General features: G+C 33.4%; 1 protein-coding gene and 1 long non-coding RNA gene across 2 annotated transcripts; both read right to left on the bottom strand.

Annotated features, from left to right (window-relative positions):
- Positions 1 to 3,021: 3,021 nt before the first annotated feature.
- Positions 3,022 to 3,856, bottom strand: LOC147380695 (putative UPF0481 protein At3g02645). The gene is made up of 2 exons (XM_086431368.1): positions 3,623 to 3,856; positions 3,022 to 3,567 (listed from the first exon to the last, which is right to left on the bottom strand). Exons 1-2 carry the CDS (start codon positions 3,854 to 3,856, stop codon positions 3,022 to 3,024), a joined length of 780 nt encoding a protein of 259 aa, XP_086287494.1.
- A 13,425-nt stretch (positions 3,857 to 17,281) lies between these two features.
- On the bottom strand, positions 17,282 to 19,716 carry LOC147380694 (uncharacterized). Its single transcript, XR_015175170.1, has 2 exons — positions 18,787 to 19,716; positions 17,282 to 18,659 (listed from the first exon to the last, which is right to left on the bottom strand). It is a non-coding gene; the product is annotated as an uncharacterized LOC147380694 (long non-coding RNA).
- Between the last annotated feature and the right edge of the window lie 1,986 nt (positions 19,717 to 21,702).

Raw genomic sequence — 21,702 nt, 5'->3', positions numbered from 1 at the left:
ATGAAGCTTAGAAGAAAAGTTGGCTTATAGGAAGAGGTAATTGTTAAAATCCAACACCAACCCAATTGAAAAAGCCCAAACCTTTTACTTAAGCCCAATTTCTAGAATCTTCTTAAAGAAAAATCTAGATGTTATTTTTTAGATAAGAGAAAAGTAGAAAATTCTAGAATAGTAGATATTTTGGTGGAAAACTCTAGACTAATAGATATTTTTAGAAAGTTTTAGATGACAAAATTGTAACCATTAGATTAAAAATGTGTTGACACAATCCTAGCCATTAATTAAGGAGGCGCCACTAGTATAAATAGGGGTGAGTCCTCTCATTTTGTATCAAGTAGTAAGAAAACAAGTTGTGAGTAAGAGGTCTTGAGAGGTTGTAAAAAGTGTGAGCATTTGTAAAAGTATGTTTTTCTTAATAAAGTGTTATTTTCTTCTTCAACTTGTGAGTGATATTTTTATTAAGGATATAGTGCAAGTAATTTGTTTACTTGTTTATATCCAATATTTGTGCATTTAGAGTCAAGTACTTTAGATTTTTTCCTCAACAGTAATGAAATTCATGGCACAGTCTAAGACAATGCTGAGTATTGGAATCTTGATCCTGATGATTTAAGGATTGAGTTACAGGCAAGGAAACATAGAGAGGCTATTCTCGAAGCAGTTTAACTAAAAAGGAACTCACCAAAGAGGAATATAGGAAAAATGTAGATAGAGGCCAAGAAAAGAGAAGTAGCTTTAGAAAATGATTTAACAAGTATGTGGGTACTTGTTGCGAAGTTGAAATAAGGTGGAGTTGATCCATAGTTGAATGGAGAGAGGTCTAGTGATGGAATAGTGAATGATCTGAAAACTAATGATAATTACACCGAGGACAAAACTAAGAATTTGTACACTTGGGGTGGCGTTAGCAAAAGTCAGTGTCGGAATAGCAACTCTCTTTATTTAAGCCCTAAATATTAGTGTTTCGTGTGTATTGGAATCAGAACTGACAATCTAACAGACCAATTTCTTTTTTTAATTTAAAATTTGAAAAATGACTGTCATAAGCAGTCGTAGAATAAAATTTTATGCCACAATTTCAGATAGTGTAAACGAAGGCTATGGACAGTCGTTTTCAATGGACAAAACCCATTGTTTTAGTCGACGAATATAGGCAGTGTTCTAAAAAAGCGTCTACGTTTTTAACAACTGTCTAAGCGACAATAGCAGCAGTCATTTTCCATTAAAACGACATCTCATATCCGTCATTTTGACCCATTTTAACATTGTGTATCTTCTTCTTGAAGTTTGAATGTTGAAAAAGCTAAAATTTTGGAGGTGAAGGTTAAAAATGTTACCATATTCCATGATTAATTGAGGGATCGTTGATTAATTAGTCCATTTGCCAAATTAATTGGCTAGCCTCTAATTCGAAGAATTTTATGAATTTTTTTTTTGAAAATTTTGGAAAATTTTGGGGTCTCACATGAATATAATCTCCTTTGGGGTCTTTCTCATTGTGGAAACCGTCTTTGGATGGGTTATTGGTTATCTTACCACAATACTTCGGAAAGATTGGATAATTACACATTTGGAAAGAATATCAAATTGTATAGTACAAGTTCTAATGGGATTTCACATGAAATCTTTTTTTTTCTTTTTTTTTATGGATGATTTCACATGAAATCTACTTTACCATCTTAATATCAGATTGCATTCATTATTGGTGAAAATGGTCATTAATATGTTGAGAATGACGAAAGCCTAAGTATATATCATGATTTCCTCTCATACCAACTAGTGAAAATAGGTATTTTATCCGAGCTTACTGTATATGTGGTTTGTGGGGTATTGCATGTATCGAGGGATTTGGGAGAGATATAACTACGTGAAAAAGGGGTAAATTCAATGTCAAGGTCCGTCAAATTTGCTTGGATTTAGGAAATTCGACAGACCTTGACATCGAATTTTGCCTTTTTTCATGTAATGTGCGGTGCTAGTCCGGCCAAGATGTCTGGACACCCCTCTTATATGAAAAAAAGGGTCTTTTTATGATATTTAAATCTTTATTTTGTGACCGCTGCTGTAGCTGCAAGGTTGGAATAAAGATGGGTCATATAAGAATGTCTTGAGATTGAGAAAAGGAGCACAAGGTATAAAGTTGAGTTTGGGTTTGTTCTTCTGGTTCAGATGAAAGAACTTTGCTTTATAAAAACTACATTAAATATCTAAAATATTACGAAGATAGGTCCTAGGAAATAGAATACATTTTGGAAAATACACCTCTTATTGTGTGTATCTTCTTATAGTGGCAAAATTTTAATAATTTTCTTAGTTTATATATCTAGTTATTGTCTTTACCAAGTATTTGAGACACCCCATATTGATTGATTTGGGAACCCAAACATTTTCCCCCTTATTCTTCTCTTCAACTGATGATTTTGGACATTGATCATTATTGTGATCAAATCAAATGTTTCACATCGCTTGCACGGCTTCAGGTTCCATTCATCTGATAATGGACCCCTTCTCCCTTCCTAGGTCTATGCTCGATAAAAGGAAATGGTTGAAGCTTCTTGGAAATGTACTTTTTCTTGTCGGTTCGTGAAATTCAGAAATTGTGAAGCTAGCAGTTCGACGAAAACTCAATTGAGTTTATTGGAGGGAAGCTAACTGAGCATATAGTTATTTAGCAGGAGGTGGAGTTTCATTGCATAAATTTTTTGATTTTGCTCGATCCAAATGTTATTCCTTTCAAGATAAAATCGATCTTTAGGAAGCATATATGCTATAATTACATAAGATTATAGTACTTCTTTTTGGCCTATAAATGAAGGAGGTCCCTTATCTATCCCCCAGCTTGCCAATTAAAAAACAGAAAAAAGAAGGAAGAAAAAAAAAGATAGAAGGAAACAAAAATAAAAAGTAAAAAAAATTCAATTTTCCAGAAGGGAATAAATCCATTCTAAAATAATCAAATATATAGAGCTCCATATGATTATCAATATTACCCTTGAGGATACAAGAGAAGTGTATAATTAATCACCTAGGAAAAACTGCAAAGTACGTCTGAACAATGGATACGGCAATGATAAAAATGGCAGCAAGAAAAGCGATAGCAGTCCAGGGACTACTGAAATGAGTGTGCATGATTTCACCGATGGATACCTTAGCCTTGTTTCTATAATACAATTCAATGCCTATTATAATATGGTGATAGATACTAAGATCAATCACCAATCCAATAGACAACTGTTTGAGGAGATCAACTACTTCCTCATCACTGCCAAGGCCGTTGTAGAGTATCCCTTTTGATCGCAGCTCTTTTACGTCATCTGCACCATCAATTAGCATATTTAGGAAGTAGATGTAGGTGGAAACTGCACAATCAAATGGGGCATCAGGGCACATTTCATAGGCAATAAAGTTGAGAACGACGTCTTTGGTGATCCGGGTAATAAATAATGGAGGGAGTGACAACTCTCCATAAAACTTATAAGATCGGAAATGAATGTCATTCAAAAAACTTGTTCGACTTTGCCTGAATCTAATCCCCACGGCTTTAAGCTCTTTCACTGTGCCAAATGTCTGCCAAATGCCATAGTTCAATTGAGATTGGTGAGGCTTGCCATTTCCACCAAACAATTTGGTCCGGAAAAGGTGAAGGAGGTGAAGTGGTTGTTGATCTCCAGGATGTCCTTTGGAACGGTGTTCTCTTATCAATCATCGTGTTGATAAAATCATGGATCTTTTCTCCTTTCTCCTCTCCAGGGGATCTCAAGCTCATCAATTCCATCAGAACCACATATGGGAGTTGGTTCTCAAGCAAGAACAAGTCTCTCAATAAATAATGTTCAACATGGCGACATGTCAACATCTCATCATTGTAATTATTATTTACAACACAATAAATGTAATTCAGAACAAAGCATCCATCGAGGAACATTATGTGATTGAATTCTTCCTTGTCAAAGTGAGTTGTGGAGCCATCAGCATAGTACTTCCTTGCTTCAGCAGTGACATCAACAACCTTCTTGTACAAGTCTTCAATCTTCTTGCCACAATCTTAGGCAAATCGCCGAGCAAATGCAGGCTTGATCTTCTCTATCATCTCAAACTCAGGTTTTCCATGGTAGTAAGGACCAATGGACGCCACCCTAGGAACAAAGCATGTTTCATGGTCTTCGATTTCACGCAGCAATTGTGGTACCCTTTGAATTCGAGGCTTAATATCGCCACTTTTATCACTACTGTCAATCTTCATTAAGTTGACCAACCAAGCATCCTTGTTGCTTGTTTCTCCGGATTCTTCTCGTTGAACCGAACTAATTTCATCGCTTTGGGCCATGAAATACAGCTCAAACTGGGATGCAGTTACCAGTTATATACTGACATTGCAAAATGTACTTGACTTTATATATACATATAGGAGTGAAGTGAAGTACAATGAAGAAATAGTATTGCATGGAAGTTTGAAGTATCATATCTTCCTCGCATACCAAGTAAAGGAAATGGTTGATCTATTATTTTTTAATTTTTTTCACCTTTCTTATATTCAAATCCTTGCAGTAGTTACAAGTAAGGAATAAAGATTAATAATGTAAGACAGATGAGATATTTTTGGCTCACAAAAAAGACAATCAAGGATTTTTTGCTCACAGAAAAGTTAATCACACTAATGAGGGTAGTTTTAAATTTGGGATGCTATCAATATATGCAGGTTCATGTGATTGGTCGATCCAGGATTCTGTGATATCCCAATTTGAGTTTTCTGCGAGCAAATTTTTTTTTTCATTACGTGATAACTCTAGAAAAATAAATAAATAATCAGTGTACGGCCTTAGGTAGAGCAATCGATCAAGCAAAGTCACTAGCTGGGTGACCACTTCACAGTGAAAAATTCGCTAGTTTAGGCTCCTTTTCTTTTTCTTTTTCTTTTTTTCGTCACAAATTGGAGATTAATGGGACCCTTCCTTTTATTCCAAACTCACACATGAATATATTTACAACAGAGATCGTTACAAATAATATTTGCCAACTCAAGGGATAACCCCCTCTTCATGAATGATAAATTAGATGAAGAATATTTTCATTGTCTTTCGTATTTCTCAGACATTTTTAATTCTTTATTAGAGATCTAGTGTTACTAGTGTGAGACAAGATAACTCGAATGAATCAAATCAGTTTGCATGAGTCTTTACAGGGAACATAGAATCAGACATGAAAGCAAAAGCAGTACTAATATAACCTCATGTAAATATTATTTATAAACATGTTGCCCTCTCCCCCAAGAAAGGAAAATCCTAATTTTTCTCTTTATTTACTTTAATTTTTTATTCTAGGTAATGATGTTTTTGAGCTAGAAATGTATTTAACAACTCAACCGAGAGCATTCACCATCATCCATTGCAAGAAGTAAGAAATTTTAGGTTCAATTTTACATGATTATTTCAAAATTGTAATGTAGGCCATTAATGACGAAATATGTAGAAAATCTTACAGAAATATCTAATTCAGTGAAGAAGCTGAACTGGTGAACAAACTTTAAAGGATGAATTTATTTCATGAAAGAAGACAAACTCTACACTTTGATGAGATCTATTTTAATCTTCTTTTCTTCTTTTTAAATATCTAATGGCATTTTAGTAACTTGTCCACGCAGGGTATTTTGGATATTCATCGCTAATGAATGCTGACTTTTGGTCAAGGGTAGATTTCAAAAAGTACTTTACTAGATAATATCACCAAATAATAATTTTGAGAGCCTGATAATATGTCTCGCCAGTTGGCATACTCAAATGACTCCATGACGTGGACAAGTTTTGGAACTGTAGATCTGTACGCCTTGGGATACATGATTCCCTCAGGGTACATTTTTTTTGGGAAAATGCAATTGCCTATCCCAAGGTGTTCAGATCTATGGTATCCGAACTTGTCACATCATGGAGTCATTTGAGTATGCCGTCTGGCCAATCATATTACCCTCATGACTAATTTTGATTCTTATAAAAACAATAATTTTGCGTAAGTGTATTTTTTGAAAGCAAAGCTGCCCCAAACATGACTTCACAGGAAGAATTACATAAATTGGTAACAATACAATCAAGCCAAAGGTCTGTAATTACTCGGGTGGTGTGAAGTATGTTAGGCAACATCTTCCAAGGAAAGATAGTGCGATTGATAAGCCCTCTTCACCGCCGAGATATTTCATGCAATCTTGAAGATCACTTAATACTCGTGTATTACCTACCTCAATTCCACAATAACTAAGGAATTCCAATCGGCATGATCCAGCATCCATTGATATAGGGCTCTCCACATATAGTTGAATTACAATTCTAATACCAATTTCGTAAAAAAATAAAAGCACGAAAAATTAAGGGAGAATGACTTTGAAGGACTCTTTATTGAGAATATGTTCCAAATAGTCCCGTAGTAAAGAAAATGGATCATTTAAGTCTCACTTAATAAAATATTAGTCTATTAAGGATCTTTTGAAGATGTTTTTAAGAAAAATACCTAAAATACTCTTTGAGCAACTTTACAAAGTGTTTGATCTAAAAATGTAGGGAGTCAAATAAAATACTTGGAACAATTAATTTAGTTATTAATATTTCTTTAAAAAGTGAAAAAATATATTTTATTTATTAAAAAAACTAAATATTTTATTTATTAAAAACTAAATTCAATATAAATTTATTTGACTCATTAGTATCTACATACTAATTTTTGAGGGTAATCAATTCGATGAACATTCAAGTCGAGTTTAAAATTATGTTCTAATTATTTAAAATTATTCATATATTTTATTAAATCTAATATACATAGACCAGATCAGTTTGTTGACGATCATACTTGTCTCCATCACCATCATTGGTGTAATCATCACCATCTATGTGATTTAAAGATTACTAGTTTTGGTAAGATAAACAAGTTTTTTTTTAATTGATCTATAAGAGATGACCATAGTTAAGGGGCATGATAAACAAGTTTTTTTTTAATTGATCTATAAGAGATGACTATAGTTAAGGGGCATGTCATTATAAAATAGAGGAATAGCTCAAATATTCTCAAATAAGCATGTTTATTTAAATTTCAAAAATCATTGAAAGAGTAATTATGATATTTTCGCTTCAAAAATCCTTTTTAGATTAATTTTTTACGAATTGGGCACAAAAGAGTCCATAATTTTTTAAAAGGGACTTTTTGGTATATATTTTCAAAAATTAGGTCTTTACAGTCATTGTCCCAAAAATTAATGATGGCTTTTGATTCTTGTATATAAAATTGATATAATTGTAAGGTTTATATTGGGGTTCTTAGATCAAGAAGAAGATGAAGAATTAGAAAAGAATGACAGATTAAGGGTATGTTTGATTGCACTTGGAAACTATGGTGGAAAATCAATTTTCATGGAAAATGACATTTTTCATGTGTTTCATTGCATTTTTTCATGAAAAGTTTTCACCCCAATCGAAAAGTCCACCAAAACATGGATTTCACTTTTCCACCCATATTTTTTTCACTCATATCTTCTTCTTCCCTACCAACACCACCACTACTATAGCCACTATCACACTAATCTCGCTGTCGCCATTATTACCATCTCCGACCATCTTCTCTTTTTCTTTTTCTCTTTCTCTTCGTCTTCTTCTTTTCCTTCTCCTTCCCTCACTTCCGCCACCACCATCACCACCACCACATTCTCCCCTCTTCTTCCTCATCATCTTCTTCCTTACTTACCTCTGCCATCGCCACCACCACGTCCTTCCCCCCTCTCTTTTATCATTTCCCTAGCCTCTTCTTCTCCGCCCCAAGCCTCTCCCTCCCCTCTCATTTTTTTTCTCCTCCTCCCCCTCTCCTTTTTCTTCTTCATTTTCCTCAGATATTTTTCCTATGATTTTATCCAAGTAAAATTAAATAATGAAATTTCATTTTTCACCATTATTACATAGTTCAAATCTTGAGTTCTAATACGAGATAAGATGACTCGAATAAGTCAACTTGGCTTCTTTGTTTCCATAGATGAGAAAAAAGCATCAAATACACGACTAACTAGATTCTTCTAGGGATATACATTGTCTAAAGAATCCCCATAATAATCCTACCATCTCGATGTACACTTGAAGCTATGACTCAAATGAAGTTCAAGGTTCGAGGCTTTCCATTAAATCAATGCTTGAGATGGGAGGATATTCCCTAGGGATGCTCAAAGAACAAATAACTAAGATAAAAACCTCGTGCATGAGGTGAGTTGTTAATAGGTACCCATTTATCTGGAATTGGACACCCTGATTTTGGATCCCTTTTTATTGGATTTTGAACTGAATTGATTCCAAAATCGATAAAAATAAATAATTAAATCATTTAAGAAAAAAAATATTCTATGATTTTTTTCTAGGGCTACAACTTGGGTAGGCTAACCCTGAACTCAACTTGGGCTTAACCCTACTGATGGGCAAGCCTAGGTTGAGTTATATGAAAAATGGGTTGGACCAGGGTTAGGAAATCTCAACCTAATTGAATTCGGGTTGAAGCTCCAAGCAATCCTAGTCAACCCAAACTCGATGCTATATATTTACATATAAATATTTATATTTATTTATTAAAAAATTATTAATTTTCTTTTCTTAAATATATTTGTAAAACTAAAAGAAAAAATTATGACATAAAAATTTATGGATCTGGAGGTTTTGTGCAAGTTTATTTACTAACGATTTTATTTTTTATATTGTATTTCTTTTTTAAGATATAAAATAAAATTTATATGTTGATCAAAATGAAATAGACTTCCTCAATGAGCCCAATCTGTCCAACCTGTCCAAAATTATCTAAGTTGAGCTAACTGTGCTCAACCCAATTTTAGAAGTGCTCAATCTCGGGTTGAGCTTGGGTAAATGAACTCTCACCCGGTGATCGGATTGAGTTCAACTCAGGTTGAGGGTCCTACAACTTGGGTTGAACCTGATTTGACCCTCCAACCTGCCCACGTTGTAGTCATATTTAGTTCCCACCCCATAAGTTTGAGAATTGAAACTAGAACCAACATAAACCAAAACCAATAAAATTGACCAATTTTGATTCCAGTTCGTTTAGGAATCTAACTAAAACCGACCCGTTGACATCCCTAGCTTGAAGTTAAAATAAGTCCACAAGGAAAATGACTTACCAAGCACCAGATCCAGATCCAGATCTAGATCCACACCGCTTGTGTTTGGGTCTGGGCTGACCACATTTAAATTCTCCATTTCTCTTAATTATATCATAGAACCCGTTAGTCGTGGCTTCTTCTCGAGAGAGGCTAAAACAAACCCTATTAATCACCAAATGATTCCAATGTCAAAAGATGTGAGCGTCTTAGTTTTTATAATGATGACCTCTTAAAGATGCAAACAAGTCTTACATGGTTAGTAGTGAAAAATATCTGGTGCCCTATTCCGTTTGTACACCTGTCAAAAATTGATTGATTTAAGTATTTGACTAAATTGATCAAACAAAACAAAACAAAAGATTTGGGATAAGATTCGAGATAAGATATCCTGATATCATGATCCATTTGTTGGATTTTGATTCGAGGTATGTTGATAATTTAAGGAAAATGCACAAGTAACATTGAAATTTACATGGTCCAAACAGTGCTCACCTGGATACAGAACCTTAGATACTTTTCAGCAACATATGAGTGAGAAGCATCTATGCACACCAATGTGTGAAGCAATGTGGGCTTCAATGTTATGCCAACATGACTCATAAGTTAATCTTCTGAGATCCTCACCACACATTTTGGTTCCTAATAAAAATTTACTTACAAATCTAATTAGGCGTCGTATTCATAAGGTTGATTATTGTTTTAAAAATCTAATTAGATGTCAATATTCATAAGGTTATTTTTGGCATGTCGTGACAATATGACTCCTCCCTCTAACACACACACACACACACACAACACCCCTTTCAAAGAATCATAGATCATTTGCTTAGGGATACACAAGAAACAGATTTATGATTAGGCGTATCCCAAGGCAAAAGATCTCCAGTTTTAGGGGGCATTAGACAATCATTATATTTTACTTTATGAATCTACTTGTAGTATTACATAGACAGGAATAACATTTTGAATTTTGATTATATGAAACAGTTTTTCTCTGACACGCCTGACGTCCTTCTCTCTCTCTCTCTCTCTCTCTCTCGTACCCACAATGAAAAAAAGAATAAGCAAACCTTCTGATTTGATCACCTTGTAATATTCAAAAACATTATTCAATGTAATGGAGTTGTAGAGAATAAAATATATATAAAATTTAAAATAAATTTAAAAAATGATTATTTTTTACCGTTGAATTTTATTTTTAAATTTGAGTGCTCGATAGCCGTTCATATCAAATTCATAATATATATATATATATATATAATATGAATATTTTCATGAAATCTATAAGGTCATGTTGTTAGATTGTAAATGTGATAATCAATGTGGGCCCAATGACCTTTTTTGAGATTTGAAATCTAAAAAAATAAATATGTGGGAAGTGGGCAATAGAGAAGCTCTTTCTCTAATGTTGATGTCTTTCGTGCCACATGTCAAATGTTTGTTGGGCTGGGTACAAACACATAAACTAGCGTCAAGGGCATGTACCAAAACCGCGTCATATTATCAACACTATTTTTGTAGAAAATTTACATTAAGATCCTATACAAGATAGGGTACTCGAGAAAATGTTTTGTAGTGCAAAATTTTCTATTGCTTGCTTGCTACTAGTCAATCTCAGGAAAATAATTTATAGTATTTGATTTAATTTTGTGATGCAAAATATATATATATATATATATATATACAGCATCATCTATAACAATATGTTATGTTTTCAACCTGGCAACATGGACTCATTGGACTGGATCTTCTTAGACTAATGAAAAATGATTTAAAGGCAGGCCGGTAAAATGTTGGAAAATATAAAAATGATGTTTTTATGTTTCTTACCAAAATCTATCACATTTCAACATCCTAAAAATCATTTTCTTATTCTTGAGATTTCAATGTTAAAGAAAAAAATTTTGAGATATCAACTTTATGCCAAGTTTTTTTTATTAGTCCTAAAAACAAATAATTGAATCATTAAAGATGAAATTTTTCACATGATTTTGTTCTTGTTGATAATAAATTTTAATAAATTTATCTCGAGATTCGTAAAGTAAGATTGTAAATGATTTTATTTATTTTGATGAAAAGAATATACAAATCTCAATATTTTCCTCTGATTGATTGATAATCAAGTACAAAAATTTGTTACTAGATATGTTTCAGAAATTTGGATGAGGTATTTCAAGTAAACAAAATTTTAGAAACTATGCTACGCTTGAAAAATATGACCCCCAAAACATTGAAATCATCTTTTTGAGACAACAAGAAACTTTACAAGAAAAAATCATAAAAATGATCAAATTACCAAAATATCCCTAACATCGAAACATTCTTAGGGCCTACATTACGATTAGAAAAATCCTTTCAAATACATAAAACAATAAATTAAAATCAAATAAACCGTTTCGCCAAATTTTACCAAATTCGACAAAATTACAAAAATGCCCCTCATAAGGTTTACGATCATTTCACGCAAAAAACCCATAAGTGACACAAACCGATACTTCCATTGAATTTTTTACGAAAAAATTATTTCAAAACATCCCAAAACATCGAAAATCAATCTTTCAATTCAAAAGCTCTCTTTGAGGGCAAAACGATAATTTTTCCAACCCTAAAAATAAAAAATTTGAAACAAATAATTAAAACATTAATAAACATAAAATGAAACCTTAATAAATTAAATTTAAAATTTTGAACAAATAAAATTAATTAATTGAGCCCACAGGCCAAATTTTAAGTGGAGGCCAACTTACTTAAATGAGGCCCACATAATATTTATTAAAAGACTCCTCTATCTGGGGTCCCAAAAAATTAAAATATAATTAAGGGGTTCTCTAAAAAACTAAAAAGTCTTCATTGTACTTAAGAACTAAAATCATAATTCAAAATCCTAATTAAACCATAATTAAACAACTTAATCTTATCTTGAAAAAAGCTAGTCAAACTAAAAAAACTCCCAAAAAGTTTTATAAAAAGGAGCATCCACAACTTAAACTCGCAGGTCAAGAAAAATCGTAGGAAAAAGAGGCCAAAAACTCTCCTCAGTTTTCCCAAAATCCTAAATCCCTAAGGCCCTGTTCTTTTTAGCTTCAGGAGCCAGCTTTTTTTTGTTTTTTTTAGCTTTTAAGTTAAAAAAATTAGATAAATGATGTTTGTTTGGACTTTTTTTGGCTCCCGTAGATTTCAATTAAAGTCCAAAATTAGCTCTTAAAAGAAGTCGCCCAAGAGGGGCTTCTTCAAATGACTTTTGTTGGAAGCCTAAAACATAAAACGGTTCAAGTGTAATTACCAAAATACCCTTCATCTTTAATCAAATTTTCAACTAAACTTAACCTTAAAAATGAAATGAAATAACTAAAATACCTTTCATATTTATCAAAATACCCTTCATCTTTAATCAAATTTTCAACCAAACTTTACCTTAAAAAATAAAAAGGAATTATCAAAATACCCTTCGACTTTACTAAAATACCCTTTATTTTTAATCAAATTTTCAACCAAACTTAACCTTAAAAAATAAAAGGAAATTACTAAAATACTCTTCATCTTTAATCAAATTTTCAACCAAACTTAACCTTAAAAAATAAAATGAAATTATCAAAATACCTTTCATCTTTACCAATTATCAAAATACCTATCATTTTTAATCAAATTTTCAACCAAACTTAACCTTAAAAAATAAAAGGAAATTACCAAAATACTCTTCATCTTTAATCAAATTTTCAACCAAACTTAACCTTAAAAAATAAAATAAAATTATCAAAATACCCTCATCTTCCAAAATACTCTTCATCTTTAATTAAATTTTCAACCAAACTTAACCTTAAAAAATAAAATGAAATTATCAAAATACCCTTCATCTTTAATTCAATTTTCAATCAAACTTAACCTTAAAAAATAAAATAGAATTATCAAAATACCCTTCATCTTTATCAAAATACCATTCATCTTTACTACAAAGACCAAGAGCAATTCATCATCACTACTTTATTACCAAAACACCTTTCATCTTTATGTGGATTTTGATTGTATATTATGCAGGTATTTTCTTTATCATATATTTATTTTTAAGAGGAAATGCTATTGAAATTTCAATAGAATTATAAATTTATAAATTTATTAAAATAATTATTTTTATAATTTTTTAATATAAATTTATTGTATATATATATATAGTGTAATTATATATTTGTTAAGGTATTCTATTAATTTTTTGTGCATTATGGGTGCATTATCAACATTAAGGGTATTCTGGTCATTTTATAAAAATCCAACAATAAAAAGCTGTCAAACGAACATCAATTTCTGGCTTATGTGCTTCTGTAACAAACAAACTTCTACTAGATGTGGCTTTTCAGGCTCTGGGCTTCTACTTCTTCTAGAAGCCAGCTTTTGGAGCTGGAGCTGGCTTCTGTAAAGAACAGAGTCTTTACCTTACACCCAAGCCTCATTTTTCACTCAAAAAATACTCAGAAATCCTTTAAAAAAAAAAACCCCAAAAACCATTCAAAACACCTCAAAAAGTCAAAAAATATTTAGATCTAGAAAGAAGATACCTCATCTCGGAGATCGGAAGCGGATCTAGTGACGAAGAAAAAAGTAGGAAGACTCACACAAGGAACGCACTCCACTAATTCTGAGGGAATCAACCGTTGCAATCACCCAAATAAATTAGGTATTTTTTTATTTTATTTTTTAAGTTATTTTTAGTTATGTAAAGCTTTTTGAGAAAAGTAGAGACTGGCGTTTGCCGGGCGAGATTGGTGTCTAACACTTTCTGATCCCAGAATGTGATCCCCGGACTCTTTCTTTTTGTAGATTAATACTTTGTTCCAATTTTGAGTCATGTTTCGATTCCTAGACCGAAAAATTAAATAACGACTCCCAAACACCAAAAAGTGAATTCACACATGTGGATCGATGACGCTTTCAGTGATGACTCCACTGGAAAATGTTTGAGGATCAAACTTAAAATTCTAAAAAATTATCGTATTGCAAAATTGACCTATTTTTTATTTTATTTAATTGAATTTATTTTCTTAGGATATGTTAGTAGAATCTTTTGGTTAAGTAGTTTTTTTAATTTATAAACTCTAATAACAATGAAAAATTCAAAGTGACATATGAAATAAGGATGAAGGGGCATAAGTGAAAAAAAAAATAATAAAAAAATATTTTCTTTTTATTTTTTATTTTTTATTTCTTCCTCTTTAATATAAAAATTCAATAAAAAATCAACTTTATTATGCATGGTGTGCTGGTAGTAGAAATAGTTGATTTTTTTTTCTTTTCTTTTCATCTATAAGAAGGGGCAGCAAGGATAGAGACGTCTCTCTCTCTCTCTCTCTCTCCTCTCTCTCTCTCTCTCTCTCTCTCTCTCTCTCTCTCTATATATATATATAATATATATATATATATATATATATATATATATATATGTGTAGCGTTCAATGGCAAACTTTTTAGCAAACTTTTTGGCAAAACATTTTTCAAAACATGAGTTAGAAGTTTTGAAATGGGCTGATTTTTGGTGAGGATGATCTCTACGGTGAGGAGATCATCCTCACCAAAATTCAGCCCATTCCAAAACTTCTAACCCATGTTTATAAGCTGAAAAATCGTGGACCGTCCATTTTTTGTAAACTGTTTTTGATGGGGTTAAAAGATTTGGAATGGGCTGATTTTTGGTGATGATGATCTCCTCACCATAGAGATCATCCTCACCAAAAATCAGCCCATTCCAAAACCTCTAACTCATGTTTTGAAAAATGTTTTGCCAAAAAGTTTGCTAAAAAGGTGGCCATTGAACGCCCCCTATATATATATATAGGGTCCCGTTCGGCACCCTAAGTTTTACCACACACTTTAACAAACGTGTTTTGTCCTACATGGGTTAGAAGATTCAGAATGGGCTGATTTTTGGTGAGGATGATCTCTATGGTGAGGAGATCATCCTCACCAAAAATCAGCTCATTCCAAAACTTCTAACCCCATAAAAAATGATTTACAAAAAATGGACGGTCCACGATTTTTCAACGTGTAAACATGGGGTTAAACATTTTGGAATGGGCTGATTTTTGGGGAGGATGATCTTCTAATTATAGAGATCATCCTCACCAAAAATCAGCCCATTCCAAAACTTCTAACCCATGTAAGACAAAAAACGTTTGTTAAAGTGTGTGGTAAAACTTAGGGTGCTGAACATTTCCCATATATATATATATGTGGGAGCGGTTCGGCGGCCCTAAAGTGTGACAACTTCTTTCCAAGTTTTTTGAATCATTAGATTTGACGAGATCCAACATTCTAGATTTAATTTGACAACTGTAAAGTATTTCTGACTTTTCAGGAAAAGAAATTTAAAATTAAAAATAAACCCCTCTTTTTAACTTTTACCTCCCCATCTCTCTCACATTCACTGTCTTGCACACTAACGGTGAGAGTGGAAACCCTCTCATATTTGTCTTCTACAAAAATCTCTCCCCTCTCTTGCTTCACCTCTTCTTGCTCTCACAAGAATTCAAGTCAAATTTTGACTAATTTACCTTGGATTGAGAAGAAATCAATCAATATGCATGTCTGAGTGGTCTCCCTTTGATTGACTTGATCACTTACATCAAGATTAAACACCTTGGATGATGAATATGTGTTTTGTTTCTCAATTACAGAGTTTCCATTATCACTATATTGAAGAACTTTAACATCAATTGAAAATGGAGTCTCTTGAAAAGGCTAAGATGGGAATAAATAAGGAAAACAAGAGGAGGTGGAGGTGAAGAAGATGACGAGTTGTTAATGAATCATTCCTCCAATAAACCAGATATCTTAATGGGAAAACTTGGAAGGAAAACTAAGTCAAGAAGAAATTAAGAGTATTGCTGTGAAAAAGCTGTCATTTGAGAGTTCTGAATTTAATTGAAATAACATTCAAAAGGAAGAAAATTGGGGGATTTGCTTATCTAATGTGAGGACGAGATAAAGAGACAAAAATTACAAGAATATATACAAGTCCTTGCAAATTTTTGCTTATTTGATTTTTTTTAATCAATTATTCTCTTTAAAGAACCAAATTTCATTACTTTCAAAGAGGTAATTATATCATATCAAAGCAGATTCTTATCCTAGACAACCATTATAACTCAAAATAAAATAAAATAAAATAAAATCTTGATTTTTTTGTTAAAATTTTCTCAAAATGGATGAAGTATTCTTTTCAAATTCCTGTTTTAATTTAATTGTTATGAGAAAGAATTCTTTCTTGTCATTCTTAACAGTAGGATATTCCATTCAATTTAACTGAACATTAACGGAAGGGGGGGGGGGTGTGTGTGTGTATGTGAGAGAGAGAGAGAGAGGAGTTTCAATCACTGATTTGCAAGGCCGTTCTTAGTTCTGACCTTTTGTCACTGGTTTACGCTTCTTTTCCCAACCCACAACATGAATTCTCTTCTCCATCTATACAAGATGACTGTGAGAGGGTTTCGACTCTCTGTGTTTGTGTATAGGCCAGAATGATTGTGAGAAATGTAGAGGTTAAGAAAAGAGAGAAAGAGACTTCTTTTTAAATTTCGAGGGGCTTATTTTTAATTTTTAAATTTTTATGCTGAAAAGTCAGAAAAGCTTTACAGTTGTTAAATTAAATGTAGAACGTTGGATCTCGTCAAATCTAATGATTCAAAAAACTTGGCAAAGAAGGTGCTACACTTTTGGGCCGTCGAACCGCTCCCTATATATATATAGGGAAATGTTCAACACCCTAAGCTTTACCCTACACTTTAACAAACGTGTTTTGTCTTACATGGGTTAGAAGTTTTGGAATGGACTGATTTTTTGTGAGGATGATCTTTATGATTAGAAGATCATCCTCGCCAAAAATCAGCCCATTTTGAAATTTTTAGCCCCATATTTACAAGTTGAAAAATCGTGGACTGTCCATTTTTTGTAAATCATTTTTTATGGGGTTAGAAGTTTTGGAATGAGCTGATTTTTGGTGAGGATGATCTCCTCACAAAAAATCAGTCCATTCCAAAACTTCTAACCCATGTAGGACAAAACACGTTTATTAAAGTGTAGGGCTTAGGGTGGGGAACGGGACATATATATATGTGGCAATGGAAGAACATCTGAAAAAACAAAGATCAGGTTGGAGTCTAGATAGAGAGACAAACAAAAACAGAGGCTATAGATTATTTCTTTTCCTTTCTCTTTTGAAGATTCTTTGGACTGGTTGAGAGGTAGGCCGTCAACCCATTTCATAGATTCGAAGGATTTGAATTTAAAAGTCTGATATTTTTTTTGATAAATAGTATTGTATTAATAAAACAAAGCAAGTCGGTCGAGTTGATCAACTTGGTGAGACCTTACAAAAGAGAGTTACACACGCATAGAACAACAAATCCCATCCCATCTGTACAAAAAGTCCTCAAAGTACAGTCCCCTAAACTCCTTGTAAACTTTGGACCAACAGTAGATGAGACCCAAGATAGACATAATCGTATTCGAATATTCTTTCCGTTTCCCTTCAAAAATACGTCTATTCCTTTCAAGCCATATCCCCCAACAAATTGCGAAGGATGTAATACTCAACAACGTCCTCTTTGACCCACTAAATGAGTAACCGATTGATGACCAACCAATAAAAACGTCCTTGACAGATTTTGGCAAGCATGTTGAGACCCCATACAACCTAAAAAAGTGAGCCCAAATGGCTTGAGAGAACTTGCAGTGGATTAGGAGGTGGTCCGATGATTCTCCATCTTCCATACACAACATACAACAACTCGCCCCACACCATCCACGCCGCATTAGAAAATCCATTGTTTGGATCCTTCCTAAAACCGTCGTCCAAGTGAAAAAGGCGACTTTGCTTGGCACTTTTGGGCCCCAAATAGCAACGTGGGGGAAGTGTGGATCCCCATTGTTGCACAAGGATTAGTAGAATGAATGAACCGAGAATCTTCCATCCTTATTGGCCGTCCAAACTCTCTCATCTTTGCGACCCGTACGACGAACGATACTCGATGCACCAATGACTAATCTACCAACTTCTTGAAGTTCTATCTCATTAATGCCTCTCCGAAGCCCAAGATCCCAAGCCTAGTCTCCGCCCATGTCATGACGGAATGATGCGATAGTCTGCCCTTTCTTCGAAGAAATGGAGTACAGGGTTGGAAATACCTCCATTAGGGGCTGGTTGCCGCACCATGTGTTTTCCCAGAATCTTACTCGGTTGCCTTGACCCACTATAAATTTGATTTTCGTTTTGAATAACGGAATGGTCTTCATGATTCCTTTCCACATCCCGCACCCAAATGGTTGTCTGGTTGGTCCGCTTTCCCAACCTATTCAACTTGATTCGTACTTGTTTTCTATAACCTGTCTCCATAAGCTATTTGCATGTGTCCCAGACTTCCACAACCACTTCCCCTTTAAGGCCAAGTTCGTTTCCCTGAGTCTCCTAATACCGAGACCGCCATGATTCTTATCTGAGCAGACTTGTTTCCAGTTCACGAGGTGATGCTTCCTACTCCCATCTCTGTCATGCCAAAGGAAGTTACGGAATAACTTATCAAGCCTTAGTTCTACACTTCGAGGCATTGAGAGAAGAGAGAGGAAATAAATTGGTATACTGGAGAGCACGCTTTTAATCAGAGTCAGTTTACCTCTCTTGGATAAATAGTTGACTTGCCACATTGCTAGTTTCCTTTCGATTCTTTCTACTATCGGGTCCCAAATTGCTATCCTCCTATAGGGGGCCCCCAGAGGCATCCCCAAGTAAGATGAGGGAAGGCTACCCAACTGCCAACCTAGAGAAGCTGCTAGAAGAGGCGTGCATCTAGCCGATCCAACTGCTAAAAGTCTGATATTGCGGTCGAATGGAGAGAAATAAAAATAAAATAAAATAAAAAGTGTTTTTTTTTTATAATTGGGTGTTTATGATACCTGACGGACGGTATTAGATGTACCGGTAGAAGATCTCCTACTTACGGCTGACCTGGGAATCTCCTCTACCTCCTTACCCTTACTGAATCCTAGTTCGATCCGTCTCTTCTTCATGGAATAGAACCATCACAGACCCTAGTTTTCAACTCTTAAAGCCAAATCTCTCTATCTCTCCCTTACATCTTCGTTTTGCGCCTTCGAGACATCAACGGCTAAGCTTCAATGACAAGCTTTCGATCCTCAATCCAGTATTTGATTCATTCTCCCACCGAGGCCGGATAAGAACATGGTGGAGAGTCAAGTGATGTAAAAAAACAGGAATTTGTGGAGCAAAGACGAGTAGTATTGGAGAAGTATTTGTGTAGAGTGATGAATTGAGGCTGTTTTTACAAGTTCAGGAGAAGCTTCCATTGTTGACGACCACAGATATGGCTTCCATGATGCTTGATGGGGCTGTGAAACCTCCAAAACAATTGTTAAAGGTCAAGACGGGAGATATGAGGTCGACAACTATCTTGTTTCAATCTGAAGGTTGTTTCTCTGTTTGTTCGCGTTGGGGAAGGTCCGTGCAAAGGTTAACGTTGATTTAAGGCCACCTAATAATGGTGGAGGCTTTTGTTCTAGAAACTTTGATCTGTTAATACATCCATTAATCACTGCTTGGTATATAAAAAATAAAAAAATAAAAAACATTTTAAAGTTTTGTTACAACAAACACACACACACACGCACACACATACAGATCATGGTGAGGGACCCACATTGTTTTACCAAACGTCCTTCATAAGTTTGTAATTCAAGAAATTTTTGAGTTAAATCAGGGACCACATCTTTAAAGGAACAAATTGATTCTGTGTTTGTTTAAAGTGAATCAAGTTTCAAAAGTAAAATTCGTTTAATCCAAAGGTAAAGCTATCCTAAAAAGAGTACTAAGATTTCACATCTTATTAAAGGTCATTGACCTTATCACCTGACATCCCAAAAAAGTGATCCAATATCACGTGTTTGTGTGGGAACGAAAGTCTAAGAAAAAAATTTTCAATAAAATTCTTAAAAATTAATTTTTATTTTAAATTTTAATTTTAAAATGGATTTCATAGCCATTTATTTTCAAAACATTGGATCGAAGTTAAAAAATATGAATTTCACTTTTTGGATTTCAATTTTTTTCATCAAATCTAAAAAAACTATGGTATTGAATTATTATTGAGGTGATCACATTGATTTAGTAACCCATAGTAAATTTTGAAATCTCTTTGTGTCGTTCAAAATTAAATTATTTTTCAATTGAAAAAAAAAAAATTTAGGCCTATCTCAACGATATTAGAGAATAAGATGCACTGTATTAAAACGCATGAGATACATAGTATCATTGTTAGTGTATCTTATACAAATGGAAGGTTGTGATGAAGGATATTCTAGAATATATATTGATATTTAGAATATATCAATTAAGATATTCTAAAATATTTATATTAGGTAGTTTTCATATATCTTGGTTGATGTAATGCCTATAAATACCCTATTGGGGCTTTTGTAATATTCATTCAAGAATTATCAATAAATTCATATTTTCTACATGGTATCAAAGCTCAAGCTCCACTGAACATATTGATCTTGGTGCGCCAAACCTTAATCATTTTGTTATGTTATTAATATTTTTTTTCAATAAAAATACCGTCTTTCTCTATGTTTCGGATCTAGATATCTTTTATTCTCTTCTTTCTATTATTCTAGGTTTTTGTTTTTCCAATAAAAATCACAATTCCTTCTATATCTCTACAAATCTCCCAATTTCACACATTCATGTTACATGATCTCAATTTTTTCTCTCTATAAAATCTCTGCAACGACAGTTTTTTTTTTCATTTAAATGGCACAATCCTAATTTTTATGTTTCTGGGAGAGATCATGACAGATCTAATCTAATAAGCCACCGGCTCCGACAGACTCAAAAAGAGCAAGATGCGACAGTGATGGACTACATAGACAGACGGTGACCATCAGCAAGCACGATTGACACTTCGACGATCAATGAACATATCCATTATTGAGATCAAGCAATTATTCAACAAAACCAATTGCATATTCCTTTTTCAAAGGACCATACAATTGCGGGAGGATATTAGAGAATAAGATGCACTGTATTAAAACGCATGAGATACATTATATCATTGTTAGTGTATCTTACACAAATGGAAGATTGTGATGAAGGATATTCTAGAATATATATTGATATTTAGAATATATCAATTAAGATATTCTAGAATATTTATATTAGATAGTTTTCATATATCTTGGTTGATGTAATGCCTATAAATACCCTATTGGGGCTTTTGTAATATTCATTCAAGAATTATTAATAAATTCATATTTTCTACAAACGATTGATAGATGATTGATATTTTTTGCTATCCTGATTGATTAATCATCTTTGTTCCCTTTTGCATTATACAAATAACGGCGAAATGCCGCTAGTGCATTTATCGGCGTTTTGTATAGCATTTCCAGCATTTTTAAAATGCCCCTAAAAGTGTTATTTCTTGTAGTGACTTCCATTGGAGATGAAGCTATAACAGACTGCTTCACGCTCTTGCACGATACTGCACCACCGGCTAGTAGGAAAACAAAACCTA

Source organism: Akebia trifoliata, unplaced genomic scaffold, assembly GCF_017979445.1.
Source record: "Akebia trifoliata isolate Shusen 1 unplaced genomic scaffold, ASM1797944v1 Contig01099, whole genome shotgun sequence".
NCBI classification, from domain to species: Eukaryota; Viridiplantae; Streptophyta; class Magnoliopsida; order Ranunculales; family Lardizabalaceae; genus Akebia; species Akebia trifoliata.
This window is presented reverse-complemented; position numbering and strand designations above follow the sequence as displayed.